The 16,216-nt window shown below is 36.6% G+C and overlaps 1 protein-coding gene across 13 annotated transcripts in view; it reads left to right on the top strand.

Moving 5' to 3' along the window:
• Positions 1-15,580, top strand: part of GPR174 (G protein-coupled receptor 174) — a 37,766-nt gene extending 22,186 nt beyond the window's left edge. For 3 of the 13 annotated variants that reach the window (XM_061409623.1, XM_061409626.1, XM_061409633.1), the window contains 2 exons: positions 8,100-9,070; positions 10,995-15,580. In XM_061409623.1, the coding sequence (XP_061265607.1) occupies positions 11,541-12,542 (1,002 nt within the window). In that variant the 5' untranslated portion in view covers positions 8,100-9,070; positions 10,995-11,540 and the 3' untranslated portion in view covers positions 12,543-15,580. Of the gene's footprint in view, positions 9,071-10,018; positions 10,156-10,994 lie in introns of all 13 variants that reach the window. The other 10 variants (XM_061409629.1, XM_061409634.1, XM_061409635.1 and 7 more) reach the window with 10 other exon arrangements.
• The last annotated feature ends 636 nt before the right edge of the window (positions 15,581-16,216 follow it).

Raw genomic sequence — 16,216 nt, 5'->3', positions numbered from 1 at the left:
TATGATGGGGGAGGGAGTTGTCATTTCCTGCCAAAAGAAAGCAGCAGGTGGTGGTTTAAAAAAAAAATAAAAATAGCACCACATTACCACAAAGAAGTATGCTCTTCCATTCTGGTGTGTGTGTGTGTGTGTGTGTGTGGTAGGAGGGTAATATTTTTTAAACTTGAGTTGATTTTATTTGCATTTCCTTTAATTGTAATACAATTCAGCTGTTTAAATGTATACTGAAAGTTGAGATTTTTTAAAAAGGCACTAAGTTTGTTTTGAGTTCTGTACTCTGCCTCGGGGCTTCCCTTGTGTCTCCATGGTAAAGAATCTGCCTGCTAATGCAGGAGATACGCTTTCAATCCCTGGATCAGGAAGATCCCCTGGAAAAGGGAATGGCAATCCAACTCCAATACTCTTGCCTGGAAAATCCCATGGACAGAGGAGCCTGGCGGGCTACAATCCATAGGGTAGTAAAAGAGTCAGATGTGACTTAGTGACTACATAACAACAACAATTCTGCCTTAGTTCAGAGGTTGCAGGTAAATATGGTAACATTGTAGCTGAATTATTTTTTAAATGATAGGTGAGCATGGAAGATTAGCAGGGTCACTGTTGCCATGAAGGAGGGATTTTCTTTTTGATTGTTTTTGAAATTTCTTCAATTTGATCTCCAAACACTTATATGAATATATTTGATTGTTTTGAGGAAACTGTGGATGAAATCATAATCAGTTCAATGGTATGGCATCCAGAACAATTATTTTATCCACTGAGAGATGACTAAGAAGGAAGAACAAATTTTCCTGCTATTAAAAAATTCAGATGTGATCCTCAGTAAATAAAAAAAGGAAATTCTTTAAAAAGAGGTTTGGTAATCTTCAAATGCTTTGCAGTAGCCACTATCAATTATTAAAACAATAGCTGGAAATCACTAAATATGTTTTTAGATTTTATAATTTCAAGAGCCTTTAAGTGACATACTTCAAAAATTATACAAAACTGGATAATTGGGAAAAAAAAATATCCTACAGCCATGCAGGAGAATTTGTATTCAAATTTAGTAGGCATCTACTAAAGGTCTGCCAATGAGCATTTAGTACTGGTCTAAGTGTTGTGAGAGTTGGACCATAAAGAAATCTGAGTGCCAAAGAATTGGTGCTTTTGAACTGTGGTGTTGGAGAAGACTCTTGAGAGTCCCTTGGACTGCAAGGAGATCAAAACCAGTCAATCCTAAAGGAAATCAGTCCTGAATATTCATTGGAAGGACTGATGCTGAAGCTGAAACGCCAATACTTTGGCCACCTTATGTGAAGAGTTGACTCATTTGAAAAGACCCTGATGCTAAGAAATATTGAAGGCAGGAGAAGGGGGCAACAGAGGATGAGATGGTTGGATGGCTTCACAGACTCGATGAACATGAGTTTGAGCAAGTTCCGGGAGTTGGTGATGACAGGGAAGATGCTGCAGTCCATGGGGTTGCAAAGAGTCAGACACGACTGAGTGACTGAACTGACTGAAGTGTTGTGACAGATATGTGGATGATTAGGACAGAGTTCCTGTTCACAAAAAGCTAACAATTTAGCAGTTATATAGACAACTAACTATACTGTTAGTCAGGCCCCATCAGAAGGTTTGTATGCATGCTAAGTCGCTTCAGTCATGTCCAGCTCTTTGTGACCCTATGGATTGTAGTCCACCAGGCTCCTCTGTCCATGGGATTCTCCAGGCAAGAATACTGGAGTAAGTTGCCATTTGCTACTCCAGGGGATCTTCCCAATCCAGAAATGGGGTCGAACTCGAGCCTCCTGTGTCTCCTGCACTGGCAGTAGTGTTCTTTACCACTAGTGCCACCTGGGAAGGAGAGCTAATTCCAATCTGAATGACTCAGAGTCTTGGAGGAAGAAATGAAATTATCAAAATTCTCTTTTCTATCAAGATTTTTTTTTTCAAAGTGGGAAAGTGAGGGTGGGGGACTGGACCTTAAAAACTTTCAGACTAAATTAAAAGAAAGAGAGAGAGAGACATTAAAAGGTACACAATATATTCAAGGTCAGCCTGGCATGGTGAAAGCCTAAGACATTTGGAAGAGTATAATAAGAGATCATGCTAAAGAGACAAAATAGAGCTTTGAATGTCAGATATTTTAAACCATCAGTGTGAATATTTGAAAGATTTTGCATAAGTTCATGATTTGCTTTATCCTGTATCTGATAAAGATATCTGTAGAAATATGTTCATCTAAAATAAGAAAGGTGTGCTATTTAACATAATAAAAAGGAAGTTGGGCTATTGCTTATGCTAAAATGTTGTAAACAGAGATAAAATATGAATGTTTGTTCCTCCTGAAATACTGCTAAGTGCTACTGATACTATGCTAGAAAGGTACAAAAAGTTTGCAGCTGCTGGTGGGTATTCTTTATTTGCTTACCTATTCATTTTACGTATGAACACTATGTTTTGAGTCAAGACAGAATAGAATCTAATCATCTTTCTGTAATAACATCTGCAAAAGACTTTGGAAGAAGGGATTTTCAGGGTTTCTTTTTTATGCTTTTCAACTACTACAGACTGCTAGAAAACAGTGAATGCTATAGATCTGCTTTTAAAGCCAAAGAATAAGATTAATGAAGGACATTGACTTGTTCTTCATTATATACCAATCTTACAAATATTTCCACTCACTGAAAAATTACCTTATTTACTAACAGAGCATTATGAAATGAAAACAAATATACAAAATTCCAATCAACTATTGGCCATGCATCAAGCTCCAGGGGCTGACATAATCCCAGGCTTAACTTCAGATGGAGTCTGTGATCCTTCTAGGACACCTCAGCCCTGTCTTAGAGAAAAGTAAAATGTCTGGATATTTGTGAATTTAGTACTTTAAAGACTGGTGTGGGATGAAAAGAGTGTCATATGAAAGGGTTCTATATTACCCAATTTTCACTATTTGTTTTCAATCAACATATATATGATGCCATCTCCAACATATATGACAACAGTTCTGGTGAGGACCTACAGAATAATCTGATGTTTGATATTTTGTACCTAAGGCATCCTTATTCCAGATTTGGGCTACAGTGACCTCCAGGTGAATATGTCATTACCTTGTTCTTAGATCATGAGTAGAGTAGATTTGACACAAGAGTCTATGAGTTTAGTCTGGGACTTGCCCCACTTAACACCCCCATACTCTTCCTTTTGGAGACAGAGCAAAGGAAACATATACCTACTCTACTAACATTTTATATTCATAATTATTTTCTCAAATGTGGTGGCTTATAAAAGAAGAAGAATATGGGAAGAAGATGCATTAGCAGTTATGTGCCATCCTCTCTGCTTCCATCTAAAGCCAAGGGACATGTACCTGTCATAGCATTTCTGTCACTGTTAGAAAATTAGTCAAGGAATCCAATAATCTTCCTTTTCAGTGACACTTTAGTGTCAATAATTAGAAAGATATCTCTAAGAGCCAAGAGTTTCCAGAAGACTCAGTTTGTTGCTGCTGAAAGGAGAAGTGTAGGACCACAGTAATTGTTCCTGGTATATGGTCACTTCTTGGACAATATACATTATCTGCCATTTAAAATTCAAAATTAAGATTGCCCTTTGTCAGATTAATTGCCTTGTTCTTGGGATATCAAATGTTCTCTGGTAGTTTTTCAGAGTAGTTACTGAAGTCTCTATGAGTACTTTTTAGGGCTTTTTACTGAGGGCTAACTAATTCCTTTTTGCCATTTGTACTTTAGTATTTAAAATTTAATTCTAAATAATTTTTCATAAGGATCCTTTATGAAGTTTCTGAAGACCCCAGTGTCTTCTGAGAAGCTTCCACATTTACTTTCCTTTTAATAAACAAAATACTGTACACTTTGAATAATATAGTGTGGAGAAATGGCTCCAAATTACAAGTAAAACACAAGTAATGGTGGAAAGTTGAAATTACTAAGTACCAAGACCAGAAACATCAGATACACTGAGTAGAAAGGCAAAGGATGCAAAAGTTCTGAGGTCTATTACAACATGATCCAGAAATTCTGAGTTTGTATGAAGTAGTGACATTCCTCAAGAAAAGTTACTAGGTTTAAATTACAGGACTCTATCTTTAAAGGTGGGAGGCTGATATCCCAAGCCAAAACTCTCTGTATAAGGCAAAAGGCTTATCCTTAAGAAAAAGGAGTTTGGACTCCAGCCAACAAATGGGAAAGGGCTTTTTCTTTCTTCTTTCTTAAAGCAAGGAGTTTGGGCAATTCATGAATTTACATCACAGTAGGTAGTTACCTACATCTCAAAGCAAGGCCAACCCAGGACTGAGGTCCTGGAGACTGGTTTAATTTTCGACTTCATGCTTGCCCTTTTTACTAAAACTCATAAGGTTTGTTTCAGTTCAGTTCTGTTCAGTCACTCAGTCATGTCAGACTCTTTGCGACCCGATGAATCGTAGCACGCCAGGCCTCCCTGTCCATCACAAACTCCCGGAGTTCACTCAGACTCACGTCCATTGAGTCGGTGATGCCATCCAGCCATCTCATCCTCTGTTGTTCCCTTCTCCTCCTGTCCCCAACCCCTCCCAGCATCAGAGTCTTTTCCAATGAGTCAACTCTTCACCTGAGGTGGCCAAAGTACTGGAGTTTCAGCTTTAGCATCATTCCTTCCAAAGAAATCCCAGGGCTGATCTCCTTCAGAATGGACTGGTTTACTTATCCACTTTCACAGACTATTAATCATGTGAAGCACTGGATACTTTGTTTGGATACACTCTCAAACAGAAAATTGCAAGAAAGAGCTGCAGAAAAAAAAGGGGGGGGGGTGGGCAGAAAGACTTGATTATCTTGGACCTTAGTTTATTTTTTGGAAGCTTATAATTTTACTTAAAAAAAAAAAAACTTTCTTGCCCAAATGCTCATGTATGGCCTCAGACACAAGGTGAACATTCAAAAGAGCTGAGGAAAATCCCCACAGCCCTGTCAGCACTGAGAACAGGAAATTCGTACAGTTTTCCCACCATAACAGCTTGTGATCTTCTCATCACTTCTATAAAACTGAAAATATTTTAAATGTAATGTGTAGAATTGAACTTTGTAAAATGGTTACTTGTATTTTAAATAGAAAGTTATATGCACTATGTTTGCCCAGGGATCATATTTTGAGAAGCTTTGTTTAAGAAAAAAGGAAAGACTAAACATAGACACCTATAAATCACGTGGATAAGAGCAAGACCCTAAGACATGAGAGCTGTCTAAGAAAAAACTAAGTTTTTTAATGAATGGCAGAAACAAGAAAGTGGATAGTGGCTAAACTAAGTTTTAATTATCAGTACAGATTTCGACACCTTCTGCAGTCCCCCAATCAAATATCAGTTGGTATGCCCTGGTCTCTAGGATGAGAAGTGATTGTGAACTAGGATATTTGAGAAAAAGCAACATGACTGGGCATTATCATTGGTGATGTGAAATTGAGTGATGACCTTCCCTCTTTCTCCAAATAATTAAAAGTGCACTACTCAGAGCAGAGGAACAAGATGCCCAATCTGCTGGAGAGGAACTGTGCTTCAGATCTGAAAAGAAACATTTAGACTTGGCTAAGTGAGACTTTCCAGTAAAATAATAACTGTAGATAGCTGCTTTGTCTGTCCACACAAAGATATTTCCTCCCTTCATGTATCTGGCCTATTGGGGAGTCATAGATGCCAGAGATAAGGGAAGTTGGGAACATGATTAGATATGGTATGTATACAGAATACCTCTTTCTAAAATAAAAATTCTGATGGAACATTCTCTCTAGAAGAATTAACCAGGTAAAGACTTTCTAAAAGTATTTGCTTACTGAACTGTATTCAGCTCTTAGACACAGTTGCTGGGCAGGTTTCCTGGAAATACTGTAAGCTATTTGACTCTGAAGATTTTCAAAAGTGAAAGTAGCAAGCACATTGCCTGGCAAATGATAAATGCTGAATAACTATTTGCTTAATAAATATTGGATGAACCCAATACATTCAAGACATAGTTCTAAGTGTTCCAGAGGATATAGAAGTACATAAGACTAAACCCCAGACTTCAAGAATTTTCTGGCCTTGTTGTGGTAGAGTGGGGTGAAAAGGGGCAGAGGCATAAATAAAACGAGTTACTAACCAAAAAGCAGAAGTATATGCTTTAATGGAAGTATAAATGGGGATTTTAAAAGGAGTTAGGACAACAACAATAAAGTTTCCATGAAGAACTGGAAATTTGAGAGAGGTCTTCATAAATAAGTAGGACTGCTATGCAAAACAAAAAAATGATATTCCAAGCTGGGCAACAGAATGAGCAAAATCTATTTGTTGAGGAAGAAAAAGTCAATTTGAATGGTATGGAGCTCAGTTTGGCTGGAGTTCTTGGCACATGAGAACATTGGAAGACAAAATTTTAAACGTTGATGGCACTCTATTGACTTCCAGGAAGCCACTGATTTCCAGACTATGTATTTTGTAATTTGTTGGGCAAAAGGAAGCCATTAGTGCTTTTTAAGGATCTCATTTAAAGGAAAAAGATAAAGGAAGAGGTAGAGAGATAAATTAATAAACCCCTGAACTAGAGTAAAAACAATGCAATTTAAGGAATAATATGATTATGAAAAATAATGCAGTTGCAGAAAGTAGTAAAAATAAGAATGTTGGTAATTAAGCACTTATGTACTATCAGTTCAGTTCAGTTGCTCAGTCGTGTCCGACTCTGCCACCCCATGAATTTCAGCACGCCAGGCCTCCCTGTCCATCACAAACTCCTGGAGTTCAATCAGACTCATGTCCATTGAGTCAGTGATGCCATCCAGCCATCTCATCCTCTGTTGTCCCCTTCTCCTCCTGCCCCCAATCCCTCCCAGCATCAGAGTCTTTTCCAATGAGTCAACTCTTCACATCAGGTGGCTAAAGTACTGGAGTTTCAGCTTTAGCATCATTCCTTCCAAAGAAATCCCAGGGCTGATCTCCTTCACAATGGACTGGATGGATCTCCTTGCAGTCCAAGGGACTCTCAAGAGTCTTCTCAAACACCACAGTTCAAAAGCATCAATTCTTCGGTGCTCAGCTTTCTTCACAGTCCAACTCTCACATCCATACATGACCACAGGAAAAACCATAGCCTTGACTAGATGGACCTTTGTTGGCAAAATAATGTCTCTGCTTTTGAATATGCTATCTAGGTTGGTCATAGTTTTCCTTCCAAGGAGTAAGCATCTTTTAATTTCATGGCTGGAGTCACCATCTGCAGTGATTTTGGAGCCCCCCAAAATAAATTCTGACACTGTTTCCACTGTTTCCCCATCTATTTCCCATGAAGTGATGGGGCCAGATGCCTTGATCTTCATTTTCTGAATGTTGAGCTTTAAGCCAACTTTTTCACTCTCCACTTTCACTTTCATCAAGAGGCTTTTTAGTTCTCTTCACTTTCTGCCATAAGGGTGGTATCATCTGCATATCTGAGGTTATTGATATTTCTCCCGGCAATCTTGATTCCAGCTTGTGCTTCTTCCAGTCCAGCGTTTCTCATGATGTACTCTGCATATAAGTTAAATAAGCAGGGTGACAATATACAGCCTTGACATACTCCTTTTCCTATTTGGAACCAGTCTGTTGTTCCATGCCCAGTTCTAACTGTTGCTTCCTGACCTGCATGCAGATTACTCAAGAGGCAGGTCAGGTGGTCTGGTATTCCCATCTCTTTCAGAATTTTCCACAGTTTCTTGTGATCCACACAGTCAAAGGCTTTGGCATAGTCAATAAAGCAGAAATAGATGTTTTTCTGGAACTCTCTTGCTTTTTCCATGATCCAGTGGATGTTGGCAATTTGATGTCTGGTTCCTCTGCCTTTTCTAAAACCAGCTTAAACATCTGGAAGTTCACGGTTCACGTATTGCTGAAGCATGGCTTGGAGAATTTATTATGTAGGGTGGCTCAATTATCACATTGACTCTCTAAGTTAGGTACTATGATTATTCTCATTTATCAATGAGAAATTAAAGAATTGGAGAAGTTTAATGATACAACCAAAGTTGCACAGCTATTAATTTAAAAAGCAAGAATTTAAACTCAAATAATTCTGACTCCTAAACATATGTTATTTCCCCCATAGTACACTATCTTCCCCTCAGGAACCAGTTTGGAAATGGAAAACAAATGACAACGAGTCAATGCCTCCAAGACTTTGAGACAACCTGGGAAAACATGGATGAGCTTAACAGCAGTGAAGAAGTCAGGAGTAAAAACTGGTTTGAAGTTTCGAGGGATGATGATTTTTGTATAAGATACATTGATGTTTATAGTCAAATGATTTTATTTACTGAAAGTATTTCATTGAATAAATACTGAGCACTTACTTGTGTTTTCCACAGTCCTTGGTGCTGTTTTAAGGCAAGTAAACAAAATATACAAGAATCCTTGTTATCTTGGACTTTGCATTCTAGTAGGGAAAACAAAATAAGTAATAATCAAAGAGTATGGTAGTTATGACTGGAAATGAGTAAAATAAATACTAAAGGGAGATAGGAAGTGTTAGAGGTGAGCTTCAGTTTTAAATAGGCAGATAAGGGAAAGAAAAACTCATGAAAATGTTCCACTTGGGTAAAGATCTGAAGGGGGCAAGGAAGTAAGGCACATACATAACTAGGTTAAAGCATTTCAGGTACAGGAAACTGCCAATTCAAATGCTTTGAGACGAAAATATTATTGGTCTGTTCACCTCACAGCAAGAATGATAGAATTGCTGGAGCAGAGTTCAAAGGGGAGAATCATAGAAGGTGAGGTCAGAAGAGTAACCAGGGGCCAGATCGGATAGGTGACATAGGCTGTTTGTTGTAAGAACTTTTATTTTTTCTCTGAGTGAGATGAAAATACATTAGGAGATTTATCAAAGACACAACATGATCTGACAAGATATGCCATATTTCATTTTAGTACATATATAATGTTTATTGTAGACATTATACAAGAGTCTATAATAGCACCTATAGATCTTATAATAGGAACTACCATTATGTCCTCATCCAGGATCACTTCCCAGAAATAAGAGCTTCAAGAGCAAAAATTTGTCAACATTTTAAGATGGTAAGTATAATTAGACTGCTCTTTAGTCAATATTGGAAACTAAAATATTCACTAGGAATGTATAAAATAGTGCATTTGTACACATCCTTGAAGGAAATGGATTTTGTATAAATAGATATTGCTTCATTTTCATAAGTTGAATTCTGAGATGATGATAAAATGTCCAAAAGAAGAGGTGATATATATTCAGGAAGAGAGCGACTGCTCAAGATTGACATGTAGATTTAAAGCCACTGACTGTGATAGGAGAGGTGAATGTTCGTTAGAGGTTACTAGATATATTTTTTAACTTTTGATTTCTAATCAGTGACATTAGCAGGTGATGATTTCTATATATGGGCTTCTCCAGTGGCTCAGTGAATAAAGAACCCACTTTCAATGCATTTGACACAGGAGATGCAAGTTCAACTCCTGGGTTGGGAAGATCCCCTGGAGAAGGGCATGGCAACCCACTCCAGTATTCTTGTCTGGAGAATCCCATGGACAGAGGAGCCTGATGGGATACAATCCATAGGGTTGAAGAGTTGGACACAATTAAGCATACATGCACACATGACTTTTATACATAAACAGTTAAAAGGAGGTTGAAAAACCAGGGTTTGTGATTTTTTGGTCGTCTACCTAATTTTGCCTGCCACATAATCAAAGTCACTACCTGTGAAAATATTTCAAAGATATATTTCAGTTTGGAGGCTAAACAATCTAATTTTAACCACTCTTTCAGCATCAACTTTTACTATTACAGTAATGCTTCTTTGTGTTTTATGACACCATCTCTCTATTTCCTTATATGAGAAATCTGAAGTATTTAACCTCATCAATCTGCATGCCTAGTTCATATCATTCATCAGGATGTTTAATTAAAGTATGTAACATATCTTGAACAAAATGTGCTGTTCTAGTTACCAGGCAATTGAGGCAAAATAATGACAATAATAATTCCTTCAGGGGCTGAATCAAGCCTACTTCAAGCCACATGGATTTGATAATCCAAAGCAGGATGTTTTATAATTCCTATTTCATTTCTGTTCTTCCCTCATATCTTTAAAGTCAGTTACGTCCTCCTGGATTTCAGCAGCCTTGAGGTAACTATCCATGCCCTTAAGTTAAAATTTGTTTTAGAACAAAGATTGTGGACCTAACTGGGTCAACTTTCTGGAAATTTTGAATCTTTGTACTGATGTTGTCTTGCATAATTGAAAAGTGTCTTAATAACCCATGTTAATGGAAGTATTTAAAGAGAGGCTAGTTGCCCACTTATTTTCAGACATCTGGGAAATATTTGAACCAAATCAGTGGCCTCTGAATGATGATTCAAGGACAAATGCTGGGTTGGCTGTATCTTAATTATATAGAGATCTTTTAAAAATACAAATTCCAGGCCTTAAACACTGACTCAGAATTTCTGGGGGAAACACTGGGAAGTCTAAGGAAAGCTATAATTTTTTTTAAACTTCCCCAGGTGAGTCTGATAATCAGTGATGTTTGTGGTCTATATCAGAGCCTCTCAAATGTTAACATGCCTAAGAATCACTTGTGGTTCTTCTTAAATTGCTGATTGTTATGCAGCAGGTTCCAGGTAGGACTTGAGATTCTTCTGCATTTCTAATAAACTCTTAAGTAATGCTGAGTCATGTATCATATTTTGAGTAGTAAGGAGCTAGATTACTTCTCAGATTCCTTCTAGCTATACTCTCTTGTGATTCTAAAGTGCCTTATGGAACTTGTGTCTATCACCCTTACTCATGTCAGAACTTTCCATTAATGGTAATAGATTTTTCTACACATAAGCTTTTTTTGTTTTTGCAAAAACAAGATTTTTTAAATTAAATTTTAATTTTAATTAAATTAAAATTGTAATTAACTTTTAAAAATTTATTATTTTTGCAAGACAATAATTGGCTCTTTTTTTTTTCATTTGCAGTTCTGACTTTGTTTTCAACACATAACTGAGAAAGTCCCAGGAAGCTGACCCATCCAAGTCAATCATCTCTGAAGAGTTGTAGACACACTAAGTACTAGAGTAAACCTTTCTTCTATGTGAGCCAAAAAAAGAGAAAAACAACCTGCCAAACACCAGTAAAGAGATGACTATCATCGTATGGGAATTTGAAGAGCTTCTATATGGCACATTCATGATCCAAATGGGAGAGGATCAGCCCTCATAATGTCTCAGAAGGCCTTTTAACTGAGTAACAAGAAGGGGAAGTTATAATAGCTTGTCATCTGTGCTTGCACATTAGACTTCCAGGTAGTTAATGTAGACAAATTCAAAGCAAACATGCAGGTAGTTCTTTGAAAAGCCCCCAAATCATGTTTAGAAGCTCTGACCAATGCAATAAAAAGGAAGTTATTCTATATTCAGTTTCTCCAGCCCATCGATGATCAATCTTTCAGAAAGAGCAGTAGTAGATTGTAAATTTAGATTTTTAACCACCATTTAGCAAAGGCAGCTTCTCTAGAAACAAACATGACTGCTAATGACACGTGTGCTGAGATCAATAGAGACAACACAGATTCCCGATACTTCATCTATGCTGTGACATACACTGTCATTCTTGTGCCAGGTCTCATAGGGAACATATTAGCCTTGTGGGTATTTTATGGCTATATGAAAGAAACCAAACGGGCTGTGATATTTATGATAAACCTGGCCATTGCTGACTTACTACAAGTCCTCTCCTTGCCCCTGAGGATCTTTTACTATTTGAATCATGACTGGCCATTCGGGTCTGGCCTCTGCATGTTTTGTTTCTATCTGAAGTATGTCAACATGTATGCAAGCATCTACTTCTTAGTCTGCATCAGTGTGCGGAGATTTTGGTTTCTCCTGTACCCCTTTCGCTTCCATGACTGTAAACAGAAGTATGACCTATACATCAGCATTTCTGGCTGGTTGATAATCTGCCTTGCTTGTCTGCTATTTCCTCTCCTCAGAAGCAATGATGACACCCCTAGCCACAGAACCAAATGCTTTGTGGATCTTCCTACCAGGAATGTCAATCTAGCTCAGTCTGTTGTCATGATGACCATTGGCGAGTTGATTGGGTTTATCACTCCTCTTCTGATTGTCCTGTTTTGCACCTGGAAAACAGTTTTATCACTGCAAGATAAATATCCTGTTGCACAAGACCTTGGAGAGAAAAAGAAAGCCTTGAAGATGATTCTAATATGTGCAGGAGTTTTCCTAATTTGCTTTGCACCTTATCACTTCAGTTTTCCTTTAGATTTCCTGGTCAAGTCCAATGAAATTAAAAGCTGCCTAGCCAGAAGGGTGATTCTAATATTTCATTCTGTTGCCTTGTGTCTTGCTAGTCTGAATTCCTGCCTTGACCCAATCATATACTACTTTACCACTGATGAGTTCAGAAGACGGCTTTCAAGACAAGAGTTGCATGATAACATAAAACTCCATGCAAAATCACTTGTGAGCAACCACACCACATCAATCGTGTCAACTGAATTATGTTAAATTAAAAAAAAATGGATGTGAACTGAAGTATATTAGAACATATTTGCAATACTCCTAGCTACTGGGAAGTAATCACAGCAAGCACTCAAAGCTTTTCAGTTATGCTCTATCTTATCTATATGAAGATTTCATGTCTTCATAACACAATCTATTTAGAGCATTATATTCCACTATCATTAATGTTGATATGTCCTTGTAGTAATTTATCATAAAGTCTTTAAGATTTAAGCTCTAAAATTTCAGTGACATACTATATGCACATGCTTTCAGCAGGAGTCAGTAGTTTTATCTGTGAACCTAAGATACAGAGAGATAATTAGCTTGAACTCATTTTAAGCACTTGGTTTTGTTACAATGGACACTGAATTTCTTTATATTTAGAAACAATGTAGTTGTCTATTTATACTAGTAATCACAGTTTATATCCCAATATCATGTTTTAGTTGTCTTTTTTTTCAGTTGTCTTTAAGTAGGATAGGCAATATATTATTTTGTGAAACAGTGTTATAAACATGGACCATTTTGATCTTCTATATGTGATTATACTCTTGAGTCTGAAGACTCAAATAGCTATTTCCTTCATTTAAGTATCAGTATGAAAAATCATCTATCACATCGATTAATAGAATGAAAATCTGAACTAAGGCCTCTGATATGTTTAAAATAAGAACAAGAAACTAATTCACATACTGTCTATGACTGTATAAATTGCCATATTTAATCTATCCAGGGCAGGTAGCTTATCAAAGTTCATATAATGTGACCCACATTGTCTTTAAAGGTCCAGGAGAAAGCATATGCATGATAATCACAGTTCTGATTCTCTTAAACTATTTCCAGACAGCACCTTTAAAGACATATATATCTTTCAAATAAAGAAAGTGTCCACTATGCTTCTAGAGTGACATTGAGATACCTGAGAGGCTACTGCACTTTCTGAGCCTATACAAGAAACAGTGCACTAAGTTTAGGCAAGAGCAAAAAGATAAAAGTTATTTTTTACTTTTAAGTGGCAACTATCAGGCTACATTCAGAAGCCAGAGTAAGATCTAGAAGCAGACAGGCATGTAGACTCATGCCTGTCTCAGTAATTTTTTTGATCCAGCTTTGCTCCAGTCATACTATTCTAAGGCCAGTACAGCCTCTTCCAAGGCAACTGGGAAAGTCAATTTCTCCCCTGTTGAGAAAAGTGCAGAAGATTAATTTTGGTGACATCGGGCACCTATTAAAATGCCTTGCCTAGTAATACCTGTTTAGATCTAGTATGCAAGAAACAGACCTAGAATATGAGTAGCAATTAAACCTGAGGTCTTAAATATTAGAATACTTTGAAAAATATTTTGGCAAACAGCTCTAACTTTTAAAACATGCTTTAATTAAAATCTGTGAGGTATATAACACAGATAATTCTGGCCTGGAAGGAATGTGAAAATCAAAGAAGAGCTCCATCATATATACAGGAAAGGAGTTATTTTAGACACACAGTTATGCTATTAAGACTTTTGGGGGGATTAGTGAAATCAAAGTGAATTCTAATATCTTAGATGAATGGAAAAATTTCTAATCTTTTCTCTAGACAAGTGTTGATTTGCTTGTACTTTGTTATGAAAATATTATCCTGTTAGAAGACTGACTTTTTACTGCTAGCAATAGTGTATGTATCTATCTCCTAATTGTTCATGGTAAGGATGTGCTAAATGAGTTCTTAAAAAGTGGTAAATTGTGTTTTAAAATGAGTAACTGTAACTATGTCTAGTCTATTTGCTTTAAAGTGATTTGTGTTTGACCATAATTTAGTGTTGTAATGGGATCAGAAGTAATAATTTTGTGGGTACTTGTAATGAGAAACTTGTCTATATAATATGTGTTTACTAGTTTCTATATTATCATGAACTACACTTTTAGGGTCATTTGGGGGAGACCTGTGATTTAATTTCATTAATGTATTAATTTCACTTTAAACATACCTGTTATCTTAAAGAGGAAAAAATATTTCCAGGAGATTACTGAACTTCTTAGAGGAAATTTTGAGGTTAGAGCCCATTTATGAAGCAGTCCAGGAGTCCTTGAAAATTATTTATGTCATTTGAGAAAAGTACAGAGAGAACAAGTGTCCAGTGTTCTTATGCTGCTTAGCTAAGAACTACCACTTCTCTTCAGGTTTGCCCATCTAAGTTTGTATTTAATGTTGTGATTTACTTTATTAACCCCTTTTCACCATGAATATGCTTTGTCTTCTATTCCCTTGTTCTAGTCAGTAACTGATCAGTCTATTCACACTAAGGTACTAAGGACTAATGTTAGCTTAATATTAATTTGCCTAAAAATATCTGAATTCTAGGCCTTAGGGATGAATTTTATCTCAAAGTGTAAATATTTTGTTTTAATGGAGTGATTAAAAGCACTGAAACAGACTAGAAAGAACGATATTTTGAAGAAAGTGGGTCTTAGAGCAGTGCCTTTCAGATTACATATGGTAAATAAATACCTACTTTGCTTACCATGATGGGGATGCCATATATATATATATACATACATATATACAAATACCTATTTATTATACTAATACCTGGCCTATACTAAGTTTAGGCCAGAACAAAAAGATACAAGTTATTTTTTTACTTTTAAGTGGCAACTATCAGGCTACATTCACAAGCCAGAGTAAGGTCTAGAGGCAGCCAGTCATGTAGACTCTAGAGTCCTCAGTAATTTTTTTGGTACAGCTTTGCTCCAGACATACTATTCTAAGGCCAGTACAGACTCCACCAAGGCATCTGGGACTGATTGGAGTGATTTCCATGTTATTATTATTCTCATTATTGTTATTATTATTATATTAAAATGGTGTATACATTTTCATTGTCACTTGGTTAAGCAACTAATTCTGTTAACCTGTAATTCCATGAAAAGGAACCATCTGCCCTATGGACAACAGAACAAACTATATTGGTCTGAAAGGGTGCATAAGTGGAACTCTTGTGCAACTTCATTTTTATATCATCTTTTTGTTTTTATTCCCAATACACTGTGAAAATGTTGATTTGTAATGTATTTATATTTATAATTTATAATACACATTTTTATAATAAAGATGGTCTTTGTATTTGCATAAAAATTTCTGTCCCCAGAATTCCATGTATATATAGCCAGTTTTTCAGCAAACTGATGTAATTGAGAATCTTTGTCAGTATTCTCAACTACACGGATAGTAAGTTCTCTGAGGCTCTACTCTCCCTTTCTCTCTGGAGTGTTGCATACTATTTTCAAATGGAAAGATAAACCACTTCCCCAACCTACCTTACACTTGCCCTCCACTCTTCCCATAAACAGAATCTTTACTATCCACACTCTGCTAAGATTATTCCCTATCCTCACTTGTTGACCAAGTTATTCTAATGACTTAAATACTTGTACTTGTTAGAGTATAGTCTTTTGGGAAGAAAAGGAGATGAGGAGAAAGAAAGAATGTTTTCTATTTAGTTTTAAGAGTTTTTAAGACTCAATATTTTGATTTTCCGTATAGTTTAGCAGAGGAAAAGCTATCATTCACTGTATCCTTCTGCTCTTAGCAAAACGTATTTCCATAAACAATGAAATAAAACAAAAAGTGAAGTCAGGGCAATTGTCTCTGGCTCTCCTCTCATCTTAGTTATCTTCCTTCCACTTTAGCAACT

The sequence above is a fragment of the Bos javanicus genome, chromosome X (genome assembly GCF_032452875.1).
Source record: "Bos javanicus breed banteng chromosome X, ARS-OSU_banteng_1.0, whole genome shotgun sequence".
Classification (NCBI taxonomy): domain Eukaryota; kingdom Metazoa; phylum Chordata; class Mammalia; order Artiodactyla; family Bovidae; genus Bos; species Bos javanicus.
The sequence above is the reverse complement of the archived record's forward strand: the minus strand, read 5'-3'. Positions and strand labels throughout refer to the sequence as shown.